Genomic DNA, 19,294 nt, shown 5'->3' with positions numbered 1-19,294 from the left:
GACCCAGCCCACAGTAACATGTGCGAGAATGGCAGCCCGCCAGTACTGAGACTGGCAAATCAACGACGATTCGAGGAACCCGTGACCGGAGACTCCATGGCAACGAAGCGAGCGGGAAACTAACCGATAATGTATGCGTAAGGCGACCAGCAGCGCCACCAAAATCACTGTGGCGGCAACGGGTGGAACTACAACGCAGACGATAGCAACCACTTGTGATAGCGCGGCCGCCCGCAAATATGATAAAGTTTGACTGACTTACGATCTTGGTGCATTTGGTGTGGAAGTGGATCTTTTTGATAAGACTTTGATCAATTTTCGCACAACACTATTACTCTCTCACCAAATCATGGCAATTCAAATTGAATTCGCAAAATATTTAGCCAGACATTGTTTTACATTAGCCACTCGTGTGCAGCTTTCGCAAGTGGCAAAAATGCGAACGGGCGCGCCAACCCTGAGAAATGATTTCTGTGATTCCTTCTTCTGGTTGAAAAATGACAAAAAGTTACCAAAATGATGCCCTTTTCAGCACTCCAGACTCCCTCAAACAAATCTCGAAATCAGAATCGCTGTACAACTGGTGTCAGTGCGTTGAGTGAGTCAGTTCCTTCACCACCCTGAAGATGGCGTCCGTGTTGCTTTAATGTTGAGGCGTTCAGAAAACGAATGAGGGGGGGTATTATTGGCAAACACAGTAACAGAGATCTACGTCTGATGGTGCTGAAAGTGTTAAAGGCAGATTATCCCTAAAATATGTTTGTTCTTTACCTGTTTCATATGTAAACTATTTCTCTGAAAGCTTGTGAAAGTTTTCCTTTTTTCAACTCTTAGAGAGTAAAAAAGATATTATTTGTTATTTTCAGTGCACACAACTCCTGGAGCAGGACTTTGGGCAATTCTGACCATTTCCTTGGTTTTAAAACAGAATCATATCCAATAACCTACAAAATTTGGAAGCAAATAACCAAGCTGTTTTTCAGTTATTCAAGTTTTGCTTTTTCACAAAGACTGTAGTTTGAATCTTGCAAAAAAGCAATCCAATCTGTGACAAGAGACAGTGATTTGCACAGGAACATAATTGTACAGTAGAACCTTTCTATTAAGGACACCGTTGGGACTGACAAGTGCTGTCCCTAATAGAGAGGTGTCCTGATTAGAGAGGTCAAATTGAATGGAAAGACCCAATTTGAGAGGGTGTTCTCAATAGAGAGGTGTCCACTAAGGGAGGTTCCACTGTATTAGCAACGATCAATCGCGTGACGAAGTAAAGTGGTTTGTCAAAGGACACAATCAGCCTTGTCTATAATTGGTACTGCAGCGCAATATGCATTGACAGAGTAAAATGAGTGGCCCAAGGACATAAGTAATCACCAGGCCATGACAAAGACACACTTTGACATGCTTGGTTTTCATATTTATTCCTAGTCGGAACCGTTGTGAGTTCAGTTGGTTAATTCAATAATATTTACCACTCCAATTTCAATTCTCATTATCATATTATCATACTAGTTCTGGGCCCAACTGCCAGATCGTGCACTCACTGCGAAAGTCATGAATCATATCAAATATGATCCTTGAATGGCATTTTTAGAAGTACATGTATGCATAATTATGTACAAAAAACACTACTAAAATCTCGCAATCGTAGATATTCATTACAATTCATCAGAAAAGTTCATTCTGCAGAATAGTAAAATAAATGACCAATTTTCATCAAATATTCAAAACCTCGGGAATGAAACATGGAAACCATGCAGAGTGCCTTCATCCCCACATGTATGATAACCATTGACATCATGCGTGCTGCACTAAAACGATAACGAATCAACAGCGCGATGGGCAATTATGATTTTGTTGTCTCTTTACTGTCAAAAAGGCTCCAACAACACTGTTTTTCATTTTAATTGAATAACTATTTCCTGTCCGAGGACAGGCCAGCTCAGCAATTTGGAAGGCCCGTTCGATTCTAGGCAGTCTGGGGAATTGATGCTCCTGGTTGAGATGGGATTTCAATAAAGATTGCTCTATCCTTAACAAACCTTCAGTACTGCAATTTTATCCTCTTCCTGCAATTCTGGAAACGAAGGCAATTCTTTAGCAAATTCCACAACCAGTTTGGTTGTTTGAAGAGTAGCAAGGGTCATCTGTGCAAACATGAGCTCCGCTTGTTGAAGGCCGGACACCTCAAGAGCCTGCAGTAAAACAACACAATTTATGTTTATTACGCTGCAAAAGAACTACTAAGATGGACCAATTCAAGTGCTTGGTATTCAATTGTCTCCCTTACAAAAAAATCTGAGATTCACCATGGTAATTTCTGAATTTACCATGATGAAATCAACATTTACCATGGAGAAATCAGTATTTACTATGATGAAATCAGAGTTTACCATCCATGCTCACCATGGTGAGTGTAGATTTTACGATGCTTACGATATGGAAAAATATTTTACTGGCCAAATTCACCAACAAGTTTACCATGGTGAAATGTGGATTTACCATGTTGAAGATGGGACACATTTTCACTGAGGGCTGCCCCCTAATTTTTTGCCCAATGGTTGTTCAACCCCTAGACCCCTTGCTTGTGGAGCAGGATTTATGTTCTATAATTACCGGTGTTGTATTTGCCGTTTTATACGATTCATGACTTTAAGAGATGGATACCTTTCCACATGGTGGTTTGATTAAAGTTTTGGGTTTTTTAGAAACACAGTTAGGAATCTTAAGATTCCTAACTTCGTTTCTAAATCTATTATTGCCATTGGCATTGACAGTGTTCAAATTATTCGGTCTTCAAAGTAACAAATTCCCTGACAGGTTTCTCCCCTATTTGATGGTATCAAGTTCCAGCAGTTAGAAAAAGTTGGGAAGGCGTAAACTGCTGATGAAAATACTGATGCGGCTCTCTTAAGTTTCGAGACTCGACATTTCTTTAGTTTTTGATATTTTTCAATCAAATCTCAGTATGTTCTACTCTAGAACCATTTAATGTGGTAGAAAAAAGGAAATGAGAAAAAAATGTATCTGAATGGGTGTTTTTGATCAAAGGGTGGACAGCATTTTTTCGAGGTACGCCAATTGGCTTTTAGATTCTGCTGACAGGTCAAATACACGCAAATTATCAACATTATTTGTTCCAAATTTGATATTCTAACAAGTCCAAGTCATATTCTTTCACAAAATAACTTTTTATTTGAATGACAATGACAATATCATCGAGATTTAGGCCAAAATTGTTGGACCTCTCTCAGGCCAAAATAGTTGGTTTTTGTTGATCCACAATGTACATCATCAGTTTTTTCTTCCTATACCACCTGGAATGTTTAAATTTTTTACCTGCCATACTTTCACCACTGCGTTTGTTATCTTATGCCCTATTATTTTTTCCCTAAGTTAAAAAGTGTGGCAGGTGATCTCTAAACCCGCAAGCTCAAAAGCGACAGTACATACACTTATTTCAGCTGCATCTTCTTCTGAGGGCAATTCATATTTGGCTTGTAAAGTCACCAGTTTTTCAATTAACATTCTGTGCTTTTCACATATGAGCGTCATCGGATTATCACTGATGGTGGTTTGTGGAATGATGTCGGTACCCGTTTCCGTGGTAACAGGTGATACCACAGATGATACAGGTGAGCTGTCTTGCTTCTCATACTCTTCCTTGACGACGTCCCGTGATGCCTGCCGAGGACGTACCTTCCGTCGTGACATGCGAGCCTTGCACTGTTCGTCTGACAGTAAACCTATCGTAAGAAGAATTCTTTATTTACAACATCAAGAATGCTAACACTTATACATTTCAGAAGTTGGTAATGGCCCTACATGGCTACACATTCATCTGAACAGTACCGGAAATTCGTGAATACAGGTGAACATTCATTCTCATCGGCAGACAGTAAGATTCAGTCAGTAAGGTTTAAGTATATACAGAGGAACCTCCCTTAGCAGACACCTCTCTAATAAGGACAACCTCTCTATAAAGGACACTATGGTAGTTTTGGTCCCAAATTTCCCATTTAATTTGACCTCCCTAATCAGGACACCTCTCTATTAAGGACAGCACTTGTCAGTCCCGAGGGTGTCCTTAATACAGAGGTTCTATTGTATACGGTGGAACCTCTCTAAAATGAGACCATGGCAGGTTATCTGCATTTTGGTGATGCATTACTGTGCATCGTGGTGTGTTGTATGGGTTGAGGGGAGGCAATGAGTTAGGAATTACTGGAAACAGCCCCTGAAGTGGTATTGTATTAATGTGCACTGATAAATTTGTATCACTGAAAAGAGGTCAATGGCTTTATTTATTCGTGATAAAGTAATATTATCATATTTTATGAATATATTACATTATCATATTACATTTAAGTAGGCCTACATTGTCGGCCTGATTATAGAAATCAATGTATACAGAAATAACCTCACCAGGAAAAAAAACTGTCCCTTATACAAAGGATGTCCTACTTGCAGAGTTGTCTGTCTGCTCAGGAAGGTTCCACTCTATATACTCAAAACGACTGTGTCAACTTTTCTAAGCCAGTACAGGCATCGGCACAAAAGGCCTATTATACCTGTAACAGGCTTATGGTCACAGATGTGCCTCGTTTGGCCTTAGAAATAACAACAGCTGTATATATTGATATTATTATGTAGCCACATATGATTTCAAAATCAGATATAAGTCTGTGAATGCATTATTTCAATAAGACCGTTCAAGCTGGAATTTTATCTACACGTCATCATCAACAGTCGTGGGGCCAACATAAGAGAGCATGACCTTTACAAATCGCACTGAAGTGTTCCTTTTACAAACTTTCTAAATAATGATACAAAATCACAGGTAAACTACCAATTCGAAGAAAATCAGGGCAAGTTACAGTCACCTTTGTGAAAGTCCCAAGCGACTAATTCTACAAGAGATGATAGGAAACAAATCAGTGTAAACCATGAATTTTCAGAAATCACTGTTTTTTATATAATATCTTTGTAATTAATGAAGAACTTTTTAAATGTGATCTGTGATAATCATTTGGTTTTCCCCGAGATTGGCTTTATGATGAAGATGAAATGTGGTCTCCTCGAATCAAAGTTTTTCATGATGGCCCACACTGATCAGTGAAAGGAATTCAGCTTGAGCCGTCAAATCAAAAAACATGTATAAGTTGCACTTCCACCTAGTAAATCCCTGGGGTTTTTTTGCGCTTCCACCTTTGAATTGCCGTGCTTAAATAGACCTGTGTGTGAAAACCCCGTGTCTATTAGCCCCATCGAGCTCGATGGGGCTAATTTAAACACAGGTTTGACCCCGGGTTAGTTCCACCTATAGTCTTAGTTCCACCTATCCAAAATCCCCGGGTTTTTCGACACCCATGTCTTTGCCGTGTGTAAGAAAAACCTGGCGAGCGCTTCCACCTATAAATCAGCATAAGATATTGTTAGTCGATCCGGAGACAGGTGACGCTGCAGTTAGTACCTCTCCTGTGTTTTGTAAATGTTAGAGGTTAGAAAGTGTGTATCACGCATGCGTCATAGGGACAGCAATTACAGAAATCGAACAAGCCATCTGTCGCCGTGCTAAGGAACTACAGAATGCCATGTTTCTTGTGCTTCCACCTATTAGAAAGCCCGTGTTTAAATTAGCCCCATCGAGCTTGATGGGGCTAATAGACACGGGGTTTTCACACACGGGTCTATTTAATCACGGCAATTCAAATGTGGAAGCGCAAAAAAACCCCAGGGATTTACCAGGTGGAAGCGCAACTTATGTGTTGATTGAAGGGGAGTAACATTCCATTCAAACTTTTTCCATAGAAATGAAATAAAATCGCGGTCAACAACACATTTTTGTGTGACTTCTGCCGCCCCCTCTACCTGCGCCCCCCAAGATAGAAAATGAGCTTACACTCTTCCCGCATGCCGACCTCACGACACCGGCGCAGGCGGCAGAACTGGCACTTGCGCCGCATCCACATGTCCATCTCACACTTGCCACCTTCCTTGCACACATAGTCAGCTGAGCGGGTGATGCTGCGCCGGAAGAAACCTGAAATAAGGGGAAGCATATTACACGCCTATCAATCCTTCTTTCACTGCCGAAAACCCCCCCCCCCCCCGATCGGCTGTCCGAACGGCTGTTACTCAATATTGTTTGTCACAGTGCATTCCCTTCCTTTCCCACACGTCCATATCACAACAACACTAACATTACACTAATGGTCACGTACGGTACTTTCTACATGCTCATAACTTCTTCCAAAGCCAAATAGACCTATCCCAGACTGTCAAACTATACAATTTTCATTAAGTACGTTATGCATGATAATTTTAGGGTTTGGGGGATCTGAAGTTAGGGGGGTGATTTTTTACGGCTTTTAACCTGCGAGTCAGCTTTTTCACCATCACTGGTTGAATGGAGCCTCAAAACCACATGAGTATGCCAATTGGACTGAAACTTCATTACTTTCTTCATTTTAAACACACCTTATTCTCAATTTTAGAAAAATTATACTGAAATGGAAAATGCCATTCAACTGGTATGGTGAGACCATGCATTGATCTCAAACTGAACTATTTTCGTGTTCAAACTGCATGCTGATTGGATTACTACAGGTGCGTGTCCTAATTGTGGGTGTCGCACAAGACACACACTGAAAGCCATCGTCGGGACTGGAAGACCAGGAGTTCAATGAGTAATAACAGTTATTGCTTGGGCGGTTTCAGGACAAATGTACTGGGTGTTGTATAGAAGAAGGGTAACCTGATAATAAAGCGAGGCTGGGAACATTAATTCAGGCCGTCATTCAATGGAACCTGCACATCAAAACCTGCCAATAGGGGGCCCTGCAGGCAAGTGGACCATGGCTGTAATGAGAAAGCCATTTCCCGGGTCAATGATTATTGAATATTTTATCCCTGAATTACTCTACATGGGGAAATAGAGTAGAACCTCCCCTTGTGGACACCACTGCCAGGCGGACACCTCTGCATTACGGACATGTTTGTTCAGTCCCTATTTTTTTCTAAGTCATTTGCTTTAACCAAAACCTCTGTAGAGCGGACACCTCTTTACTCTGAATTGCGGACACGGCCATGGTGACTTTTTGGTCCAATCCCCTCACAATTATGGACAGTAAACAAAAACAATGGCTTCCCGTGTTCACTTAGGTAATCGATTAGACCCAACAGGTGTGAAGTTTGCGTATTTGATGAACATAATTAGACAACGTGTTCAGTTAATAACAAGGTGGAGTGAATTCAATGTCCGTTGCTCTCCTATGTTTCGTTTAATTATCTTCACTGCTCATCACATTGCCAAGCTATTGTATATTCTAACATTAATTGCAGTCCATTGAGTTGTTTGTCCCCTTGTGCTCTTATTACAAAGAATAAAGCTTGATGTGCAGTAGCTCAATGTAATGCTTTTATACAACTAATTAAAGATGTACGCTGTCTATGTAGTATGTAGCGTACGAACACAACCTGCATATATCAATGTTGGCAAATTAATATGACCTCCACTAGATATGCCATAAGGTATTACAATAAAGTAACTTCAAGTACGCATATATACCCCCGTGTTCATACACACGAATCCACTTTTTGGACAATAATGGCATAACCTCCCTGTTAAGGACACCTCCACATTATGGACACCAACGCCCAGTCCCATGGGTGTCCGCAATAGAGAGGTTGTACTGTAGCACCAAAAATGTTGTTTTATTGGTCCTTAATTCTATTTTGATGAGTTTTAGGGAGAAAATCAACAAAACTTGATTTGAATGGAAAATGCACGAGAAGCATAATGTACCTTTTAGTACTGGTGCTGCCATCTAGATTTTTAGTTCTGCTGGTTCCTCATAACTTAGTGTCAAGCAATTTCATTGGCCACCCATTTATGAGTGTGCGTCTGATGGATTTCCCACCATATTAGGTCCGCGGTGAAAGGAGGAGACTTAGGGATTGTCATTTACTGCCGGTAAGACGGCATTTATAGCAATAACTTAATCAATAAGTGACCCCCAATGTCAACTATAACCCCCAAATGTCACAATCACATCTTAATGTTTTTAAACAAAGTCCAAAGGTATAGAAGTAAGCTGATTTCATTCTTCGACACATCAGATATTGGCATTGGTCGTGCGATTAAAATCTGGACGTTGATGTCAGCTTAGTCTTTTCTGGGTTCTCGTTGGCAGTGCAACTGCTGTTTATGGCCTATTGCTTTGAGGACATTTCACCATCCCAAGACTGGTACCATGAAGGGCAATAGAATGCATTTGATGTCAGGGAACAGCAAGCAGTTGATCAGGTCTCTCCACAGTGTTTTCTCAATGTAGGATGATAGTAGTTTCATGGTTCTCCACAGGGTTTTCTCAATGTAGGATGGTAGCAGTTTCATGGTTCTCCACAGGGTTTTCTCAAGGTAGGATGATAGCAGTTTCATGGTTCTCCACAGGGTTTTCTCAATGTAGGATGATAGCAGTTTCATGGTTCTCCACAGGGTTTTCTCAAGGTAGGATGATAGCAGTTTCATGGTTCTCCACAGGGTTTTCTCAATGTAGGATGATAGCAGTTTCATGGTTCTCCACATGGTTTTCTCAATGTAGGATGGTAGCAGTTTCATGGTTCTCCACAGGGTTTTCTCAAGGTAGGATGATAGCAGTTTCATGGTTCTCCACATGGTTTTCTCAATGTAGGATGATAGCAGTTTCATGGTTCTCCACATGGTTTTCTCAATGTAGGATGATAGCAGTTTCATGGTTCTCCACATGGTTTTCTCAATGTAGGATGATAGCAGTTTCATGGTTCTCCACATGGTTTTCTCAATGTAGGATAATAGCAGTTTCATGGTTCTCCACATGGTTTTCTCAAGGTAGGATGGTACACTTAATATTCGAGAAGTTTTTCCAGGGTGCAACACAAGGTAGGGAGGCAAGCAATTTAAGGTAGGGTGGTCCTATAATATAGAAACCCTTTACAAAATTTCAGACCCATGTAGGGTGGCTCTTCTAAGGTAGGGTGGTGAGCTGCCAAAGTTGGGTGGGAGAACACTGAGTATGATAAACAAAATGGCACAAATAAATGTGGGTTACTGGGTTATTGCACACATGTCTTCATACCTTTACATCCCTCACAGCTGAGGGCATTGTAATGATACCCGGACGCCCGGTCTCCACAAATGAGGCAAAGCTCCTCATCCTTCTTACCCAGGCTACCCTTGACGTCCGACTGGGAAATCTCGCTTGATTGGGGGAGGGGGTGATCCATGAGCAAGTTCCTACCATAAGGGAAAGAATCTTCAAGTTGTGTAAGAATCATTGCTATCTCACCAACCTCGCCAATGAACATCTACCAGTATCTGAAAACATACAAAAAATATGATATGTGTCAGTTATGAGGAATGAAATACAAGGGCAATGCGTAGCTTAGAAATCCCTAACGAACTTGAAGAAAATATAAGATGGTGGGATCCTGGAATCAATTATTGGAGAGGGAAAAAATACATGGCACCTGTGTTGAAGGGACAATATGGGCAGCAGCTACGCAGGCGTGAAGACAAAGTTACACAATGTCGCCAATAGGGGTCTCTCACATCTCGCAGTAGGTCAAAATGATTCACACTCGTACGAGGGATATATATTTAGTGCTAAGTCTGACATGACCAAGGGCCCTTACTGTGTGCACTAGTCACTTGAAGATGGGTCAAATTAGCCCCTCTCTTGCTGCCTATAGTCCCCCTTTAAGTGAGTGGAGCAACCCCACCCATCAGGAAAAAAAATAGGGCACATGGAAATAGTCATGGATGGAAAAAGTCATGGCCATTTTATTTTGTAGTTTTGTAAAATTGCAACTTTGCATTTGCTAGCGCTTGGACAACCCTGTATTCTAAAACACATGGATTTAGAACGAACCACACTTTACAGTGTAAATGCACTATCCGCAAACAGTGCTGCACTATCCGCAAACAATGCCCCGTTTTGAAGTCAGTGAATCATAAACTCTTTGATTGGTGCAAAATGTGGAAGCTGTCACAACGCATTCAAAACCACATTTATTTTTTGTTTAATTTGAGATATTGGCCGAGGTTTTGGCCAATATTTTTGCTCCACCCGAGCGGTTTTGGTGAGACAATCAATGCAGACAGTGAGGTATCAATTCCTTAAACACAATTTTTTTTCAATTTTCAATTAAAGCAAATCTTTTTCGCTGACACATTTCCGCAATTAACTGTAAATAAACAAATAAATCCATGCAAACATTTGCATGTTTACACATTACTTTGAGCATTTTGATTGATTTGGTTTCAGAAAATGCTTTATCAGTTTCGTTACAGCAACGTTCATTGACATGAAGAAGCCCAACGACAGCTATCCCCACCACTTGTTTGCAGTCCAGGTCTGGAAATGCCAATGGGTCACTCTTGGCAGGAACTGGAGAGGATCACCAGGTAGAAAAAACGATTGGGGAAAGTTGTTAGCGGCCTATGCCCTCAGAGGGGAGAAGGGTTTAAGTAAAAAGTATAGGTCTGGAAGAGTAAAGTAAATCAAAAGTATAGGTCTGGAAGACTATATTCATAGGTCTGGAAGACTATGTTCATATAGGTCTGGAAGACTTCAGGATGACTAAGGCAATAATGAACCACAGAAGTCTACATTTGGTGTGAATACTGCTGGTAGCTGGGTTGTTGGCATGGAAGTTGTTGTTACCTGTAATACAGCAACTTGTATCGAATATAGTCTTGATAGCTCGATGTTTTATCTACGTTGTCACAGGCCACTGCAAAACGTGGCGAATGCGCATTCATTGGATGTGAACAAGCACAAGACCTATATAAACACTGACCAACAAAACATCTGTGCCCAAATACAAAGACTATGATCTTGACTGTATATAGGCCACGGGAACAGCTGGTGAATTGCAATAAAGTCACAAAACCAGTTCAGTATGGCAGACGGAAGAGCGGATGAGCCATTTACACAGTGCTTGTGAGATCGTGACCAGAAATACAGTGTAAATGTGATTTTTATAGCCCGAACCGACCTTTTAAACAGAACTAACACTGGAGTTGCTGCATAGCGCAGTGCAATGTGGTAGAGTTCATCTACCTAGGCCAGGTGCCACACAAACAGAGGATGGCACTTCCCTCAAGGAGGTGAAAATGCGTATAGCCAAAGCTGCAGCTACAGCTGCCCCTGCCAGACTGAGGAGAATTTGGCAGACAGTAACATCTCAATGACGTCAAAACTAAGTCACAGCTGTCACTGTGTTATCTGCCTGTCACAGCTGTCACTGCACATACAATTTACAGCTGAGTTTGACAGGGGCCGAGGGCTTAAGGATCCATCCCTTGGATTGTGATTGTATGAAAAACTACCGGGCGAATTTGAGACAAGACCACAATTGATTTTTTAAGCCTTTTAGCAGTTAAATTGTCAATGTTTGACCGCGACGCATCAAATAATGCGTGCGGTTGTGAATCTGAAATTTAGATTATGTTATTCCGGACAGTCGGGCAAGTAAATGGTGAAAAATAAACTGGTGATTGACCACGGAAATTTTTTGATAATCGACAAATTAGACAGACTTTGATATTTCCACTCTTTTCAGCCAACTGGCAGAAAAAACTCAAAACACGCCCCCTATTACCCAATTAGCAAAATTCGAAATTAATTTTTTCATCAAATAATTTCTTTATATCTGTAGACTTGCCACAACAAATATTTTTTCAATACCTCTCCAAAAATGTACTTGAGAGTTGAAAACATGCACTCGTCTAATTGATAGGCCTCGACCCTCCAACCTATGAATATTCATTAGTGGTCTTGTCTCATATTCTTATACTTGCAAGGATGGCACCATGGCCCAAGTCATTAATTATGGTAAAACAATGGATCACCTTGACCAAATTATTTTCTTTTGTCTCGCTTCAAACCTCCAAAAGTAGGAGAAATAATGGGAATTTTACGGTGAAATTACACATCAAAATTGCTGTGACACCCTTCTCAAAGATGGCGAAAAAATGATTTCATATTTCCTTCAGGAACAGTCATTGACAGTGCCCTTTTCAGCAAGAATTCCATATATCATTGTTGGCATGTTTCCACATTGCATCCAGCTAGGCCTTATGTTGATCTCAGCTTGGTTAACGATATACTCAGTAGATAAAAAAAATTATTTTATCACAAGAAGAAATATTTATAAGTATTTACCTTGTAAATATTTTGTCCTCACACTAAGGACTTCTTCAGTGCACTGACTGACAGAGGTAGCTCTGCTGATGTCAGCTGACCTCCAGGGTTCTCGGATTTGAGGATCTGATTGTATGTGTGAGACAGTTGGAGGCAACTGTCTCTGTTCATGGTTGTCTGGCTGGTGCCACAAGTAAATTTCTAATAGTGCACCCCGGTTGGGAGACCAGTTGCATGCCATGTTTGTTATAAATGTGCTCAATTTTTTCACTGGGTCCTTGTGTGTACGGTAGGACTATTAGGCCTTTGTCAGAACACTCTCCGTTGTCACTATGGTGTCACAAAGGTGAAGCAATGTCCTGACTACACCTACTTTTTGATTCAATGGGTGATGTAACAGAAAGTTTAAATACTGGTCAGTGTGTGTGGCCTTGCGAAAAACGCTAAGTTCAAGATGACCATCCTCACATTTGCGAATGTTCGAGTTCAAAAAACCGAGTTTGTTGTCCTTCTCAAGTTTCCTGGTGAACATGATGTGTTCATTCTGGTTGTTGAGGTGGGCCGTCAACTCATCAACCTTAGCCTTTTTCATTATGGTGAAGGTGTCGTCAACATAGCAGGACCAAGTTCCTCTTGCTGGGCTTCGTGTCGCCGTTCTAAATAACCAATCTTGTTGTTTAAAACGATCCTGTTCGTTCCCGACTAGTTGTTTCTCAGCCCTCTGAAGGATTTTCCGTGTTTTCTAGGTTTTAATTGAACATTTTGGCCGTAAACTGGGTGGAACGATTCCCTTGCTCTTGCAACATAGTGTGAATCGCAGATGGATCCGAAACGCCGCCAACTTCTCACACGATCCTTCTAAAATCTGTACTTCCCTGACCGAATCCTGGCCGCATCTCTCTGATTGATCCAAAAAGATTCATCAGCATGGTGTTTTAGATTGAAAAAAGCTCTTTTATCACAAGCAGCAATATTTACCTTGTAAATCCGAGAACCGTAGAGGTCAGCTGACGTCAGCAGAGCTACCTCTGTCAGTCAGTGTACTGAAGAAGTCCTTATTAGTGTGAGGACGAAATATTTACAAGGTAACATTCTGCTTGTGATAAAAGAACTTGCATCAATCTAAAACACCAACCAGATGAATCTTTTTGGATCAGTATATTCAAAAAGAGGTGATTAATTAGAGACCTCCTGCACCCTGTGCAATTAGCACGTATCATTACCCCTAGCAAACACAAATTCCATATTTTTGTGCTTTTAGGCTTATTACCCCATACATTGAGACCTGTTAACAGTGGTTTTGAGTATGGTATAGACGGGTACACTTCTGCACCTATATTTAGACAATTAGACAATTCGTATTTCATTGGCAAATATGTGTCCATCACTCAGCATTTGCGAAAATTTCATGCCATAAAAATGTTCTGTTCTACAATCGTTTTGGTTGACAGCGGCAACATCAATTCAGGTCAATCTGGTCGAATGAACATTTTAACTCTCAAAGTTAAATTTTAATATTTATTGGCAATTAGTTACGGTGCGAAGGTAGACATCCATCCCATTATAGAAATAGCAAACCATCCGAGAGCTAAAAATAGCGAACAATTGCATGAATACTTCACTAATCTATTCACATTAACCCATGCCAGATGCCAGACAATTTTTCTCAGCCATCACACATTTCAATAGAATCAATAACAAATTTCAGTCTCCCTGGACTTAGATTGCGGATAGTTTTGATTAACAGCAGCGATGTTGATTCAGGTCAATCTGATCAAATGAACATTTTTAAAAACTTTTCAATGCTAAATTTTCACAGAAGTTGGCAATTCATTGTGGTGGCATTATCTCAGAATAAAGGTTTTTAACATCCATAGATCCCTTTATAGAAATTGCAGTTGAACCAATAATTTACTGTAAACAATAAAGTTTTTGACAATTTCCCACTTCCCTCCTGATCGCATTAGTCATGCAGGATCTTGGATCATGAAAACACAGTGTTTTCAAACTTCATTTTGAAAAATACTTATCATTAGTTTATCACAATGTTCTGAAAGGACAGCATGCAGAAAACAATGGAGATTTTAGTGCTTTCAGACAAATATTTTTTCATGTCTTGTTTAGTGAACCCATAAAAAAATGCCAAATTTTAAATACTAATTTTTTTTCCAACAACCACCTGAAAAAACTGCTAATTTCATGAAGAAAAAAAAAAGAAATCAATGCATTTTAAAGACTTTTCAGAACAGTATTTTATTCCAGAAAAGAATTTTTATTTTTATTTTGTCCTCTGCCCAAATATTTTGGCTTACCCATTTTGTAAGGTAAGAAATAAAAATTTATTTTTATTTTTTTCCCGACCTCCTCGGAAGATCGTTCAGAATATTAGTTCGCTAAACAAGGCATTAAAAAAATCTCGTCTTACCCCAAGTTCATACTCCTAACAGGTAATTCGTTACTTGCAATTGAAGCTCTCTCTAAGATCTTTCAGAATAATACTTTGCTAAACAAGGCACTAAAAAAATCTTGCCTTACCCCAAGTTCATACTCCTAACAGGTAATTCGTTACATGCAATTGAAGCTCTCTCTAAGATCTTTCAGAATATTAGTTCGCTAAACAAGGCATTAAAAAATCTCGCCTTACCCCAAGTTCATACTCCTAACAGGTAATTCGCTACTTGCAATTGAAGCTCTCTCTAAGATCTTTCAGAATAATACTTCGCTAAACAAGGCACTAAAAAAGTCTTGCCTTACCCCAAGTTCATACTCCTAACAGGTAATTCGTTACTTGGAATTGAAGCTCTCTCTAAGATCTTTCAGAATATCAGTTCGCTAAACAAGGCATTAAAAAAATCTTGCCTTACCCCAAGTTCATACTCCTAACAGGTAATTCGCTACTTGCAATTGAAGCTGACGACCTCGTGCTCCGCACCAATGCAAACTGGCTACAATAAAGACTTATGTTTTCTTTGTTTCTGTTGTCCGACATACGGTATTTTGTAGTTTATCACCGGCCGGTAGACGGCCAGGCAAATTTTATGTCGTTTGTCGAACAGTTTAGTATTATATCAAATTAAAATTTTGCTATTTTGTGCAGGCTGAGGGGCGCTTAAAGGCCTCTCTCATTAAATAGCCATAGCGGCTAAATAGCATCGACACTGTATCGTGTTAGGAGTGTCAAAAGGCACATGTGCTCCCCAAAGTAGCTGCCAGAGAGAGATTTTCTAAACTATCAATGATCACAAAATTGTGTCGAAATGAATTTTGATTATAAACCCCTCAAGCCTGGGAATAAAAATTAATTTTTTCGTGACCCCCAGATGGGATCGATTAGATCAGGAACCAACATTCATTGTTTTTCACTTAAGGAATTGATACCCAACTGGAGGTATTGGATGTCTCCATAGCCAAGTGGTTAAACACTGCTGGCTACCACGCAAAAGGGCCCAGGTTCGATCCCAGGGATAACCCAGGATTTCTGGATGAACCGGCGTGGCTTTCAAGGAACTAAAATTTCTGGCTCTTCACAGTCCCTTTGAATGAGAGTTTACATCTGGTGTCTATGACGGACAGGTTAAAGACCCTACTAAGTGAGAAACGTGAGTAGCCTGCATGGACTCAACCTCTTGTCGAAGTCGAATTCGCTAGGCCAATAAACCCAATTGGCGCATAACCGTAGTGTCACGCATAAACGCTCATCCCGCCTTGGAGGAGAAATACTCCCTGGAGAAAATCACCTTCAAGTGAAGACCAAACACCAATGAAGAAGAAGAGGAAGAAGAACTATTACACCTAAGTTTTTATTCTTACCTGTAAGGTATGAGGAAGTGTAATATTTACCGGATTCAGCCAATTTCCCTAAAATTTTGCTTTTTCGGTTGAATAGAATTTAGAAATCGATTTTTGCTAAAAATAGATTTGAAAATTTTATGAATTATTTTGCATTCATTGCAAGACATTGGGTTTTACAAGTATGCAGACACTTTTTTGTAGCCTATAAATTATGTCCTTCATATTTTCATATTTCATGCAAAATTCTTGCATGAAGAACCGGGCTATAATGTATGCAGCAGACGATCTTTTGACTTGCGCTGCCACCTGAGCATAGCTAAGTAACTATCTATCATTCTAAACCACTGGAAGTGGAACAGGTAAATTGTTACCTGTTGGATGCTAGAGTTGTTCGAATTTGTTGTACATGTGTGCAGGATAGGTCATCTACGGTGACCCATAGAGGACATGCGTTTAATTTCAATATATAAGAATAGAACCGCGGTGGATATTAGGGCCGTTTAGACGACAGGCGAAAAGACCGCATTCGGATCGAATCTGGATGAATCCGGATTAAAACCACCCAAGGCGATGGTACCTTTTTAGTCCGGATGCAACCACATTGATCCGGATCTTTTTGCGTTTACACGACGAAAAATTAATCCGGATTCGGGACGCATCCGGATTTTTTCGCGTCGTCTAAACGGCCCTATTATTTCCCACCGCGGTGGATATTATTTTCCTTGGCGGTGGTGGGAATTATTATTTTTAACCTGGCGGTGGGAATTATTTTTTCGGCGGTGAGAAATAAATACGACGGCGGTTGTAATTCGAGAGAAAAAAATCGCATTGTAAAAAGAAAAATATTCTAATATATTGAAAATAAACGCATGTCCTCTGTGGGCCACCGTAGACATCAGCCCCGTAGTCCCAGAGCACTGAGAGGGTCTGCGTATATACATGTCAGCCGGCACGAAGGGTTAACACATTAACACTCAACGATCCATCAAAAAAGCAAGATGTACTAGGTGTTAGAAAAACCATTTGTCACTTTTGATTTCAAATAACTTCTAAACTACTTCTCCGATAGGGACCAAATTTTAACAGCAATTAACTGCCACCCACAAAGCACAGTACATTATACCTACCGCACCTGATTTAGTCGATTTTAAAAACGTAGGGTTGGTGCTGGGATAAGAAATTAGTGAAATTGACGCCAAAATCAACCAAAATTTGTCTCTGTGGCTTAAGGAAAAATTCGAAAAGAGAAGAATTCGACACAATTCTTTCACATTTCCAGTAACTGTGCCCAATTAGAATTTTGACCCAGCGCACACCCTGGAATATACGCGCGCCCGCGCTCTCTATACAATACAAAAAATATAGTATCTAAATGACGATTCCATCTAGCGGTTATATTTTGGAAATAACTGCAGGCGATGTTGTATGATAAAAAGTCAAATCCGCTGCCAACACATTAGGCTACAGTAGCAATGAATGACAAAACAGTGAAAAGTGGGGCTTCACTTGCTTGAGCCTTGGCGCAAGGACCCAACGCGCCGGTTGACGGCAAAATAGTGAAGCTGGCGAAACATTTATAACGGGTCACCGGGATCTCATTATGGACTAAAAGCGTGATTATGGGGTTGTAACTATTTTGCTGTATATTGTCACAAGGAAAGAAAAGCATGTGACCTAACGCCAACCTATTTATGTAAAGTGATAATTAGAAGGTATATAGTTCAGGTAATGTTAATGAATAATCATTCCTTATCGTCTTTTGAGAGCATTTTTAATTGTAAAAAGTATGCCTACGTCACAGAGTCTCTTCAACGGTTTTTTTTTTTTTTTGAAACAGTAGTCTCGCGCAACCAGACCTTCACGTATTAGCCAGGCTTTCTTTGTACTAGATGTTTTCCACCACAATATATCTAGGCCGAAGATACACTGCGCAAGATTACCTTGAGCTGGAGCTAAGAATAGATTATGCTAATGAGCATATTTCCTTATTGAGTTTTCCCAGAATGGTGCATATCGCGTGAAGCTACTTAGCCTAATACCATTAGGCCCCGCGTGGTGGCGCTGAGGCAGCTGCTGTAATCAAGAGAGTGGTTGAGTCACCCAAGAAGTTGTCTTGATAATAACAAATGACGAACCTATAGCCAAAATTGCTTACAATTACATTTTCGCAGTGCTACAATGGAAGACCTAGTAGTAATACTGAAACCACATGTCTCTTGACTGTGCTTTAAGAGAGACTGGCATCATGCCTAGTCTCGCATCACGCCTAGTCTCTCTTAAAACATGCCAGTCTCTCTTAAAGCAGGGTCAACAGACACCACTATACCCCCTCACACTCAGTAACCACAAACGCCCACCACCACACTTCTGGGTAAGAACTCCTGCTAGTGCTTAGGCCTAAATGTATTTTTCATGCAAGGTCAATCAATCGTCCATCTAAAATAGTAAAATAGACATTAGAATAACTACAAGTAGACTAGTTACTCTAAGAATAGACATGGTATTATGGAATACTCACTACGGATTGCCATCTGTACATGGAATGGTAGGGCGAACCGGCCTGGTTTGTGGACATCCAGTACAGTATGACCTACTTATTCACAACGGGAGCATTCCACTGACTGAGAATAAATTGTTATCCTCATCATATCTTGGGTACATCCAAAGAATGATCCAATGATCCAATGAAATTGTTATCAGCTATCAACCGACCCTGGCCATACACTGATGATAAACTGAGAGCCCAACACAGCTTTATCATGATACATCCCCTCATAAACAACACACAATCACAGACAGCAGACGAGACTATCATAATGAGACCATCTGGGTGACGTAGACATGCACAAACACGTCAGAAATGGGTCATTATTACCTTGACTGTTGCAATCAATGGCATTCTCCAATAGCGATGATATTCAAACAGATATAGGACGGCACCTCATCGCTGCAAGGAGTATGCATTGACTGGATGCCTCAGTTGAACTATTCACTATTGTGTATATCGTGCACTACAGTTTTGATGTATACGGAGATGATCTGACATTCAATCGGCCCAGGAACATGTATAACAAGCATTGAATCCATATTTTTCCATCATGATGAACTGTATGAACTCAGGGGGGCGGGGGGGGGGGGGGGATTTTGTTATCTTTGTTCATTAATTAATGTAATGAACCTTGAAGAATAGAGCAGAAGAAAAAAACATTGCAACCCTACGTACCATGTATACAGGGTGTCTCATAAAAAAGGTAATCCTAGCAAAATGGGTTATAATACTTTTAAACCGTATTTTCTGCAACTTCTCTCATTGC

The 19,294-nt window shown here is 40.4% G+C and overlaps 1 protein-coding gene across 2 annotated transcripts in view; it reads right to left on the bottom strand.

Annotated features, from left to right (window-relative positions):
- Positions 1 to 18,816, bottom strand: part of LOC135500350 (ecdysone receptor-like) — a 31,005-nt gene extending 12,189 nt beyond the window's left edge. Inside the window, exons 1-6 of one of the 2 annotated variants that reach the window (XM_064791768.1) lie at positions 18,499 to 18,816; positions 15,999 to 16,094; positions 9,120 to 9,358; positions 5,903 to 6,043; positions 3,454 to 3,746; positions 2,043 to 2,195 (exon numbers count right to left, since the gene is read on the bottom strand). In XM_064791768.1, the coding sequence (XP_064647838.1) occupies positions 2,043 to 2,195; positions 3,454 to 3,746; positions 5,903 to 6,043; positions 9,120 to 9,348 (816 nt within the window). In that variant the 5' untranslated portion in view covers positions 9,349 to 9,358; positions 15,999 to 16,094; positions 18,499 to 18,816. The remainder of the gene's footprint in view (positions 1 to 2,042; positions 2,196 to 3,453; positions 3,747 to 5,902; positions 6,044 to 9,119; positions 9,359 to 15,998; positions 16,095 to 18,498) is intronic. The other variant, XM_064791767.1, reaches the window with a different exon arrangement.
- Positions 18,817 to 19,294: the final 478 nt, after the last annotated feature.

The sequence above is a fragment of the Lineus longissimus genome, chromosome 16 (genome assembly GCF_910592395.1).
Source record: "Lineus longissimus chromosome 16, tnLinLong1.2, whole genome shotgun sequence".
Taxonomy (NCBI): Eukaryota; Metazoa; Nemertea; class Pilidiophora; order Heteronemertea; family Lineidae; genus Lineus; species Lineus longissimus.
The sequence above is the reverse complement of the archived record's forward strand: the minus strand, read 5'-3'. Positions and strand labels throughout refer to the sequence as shown.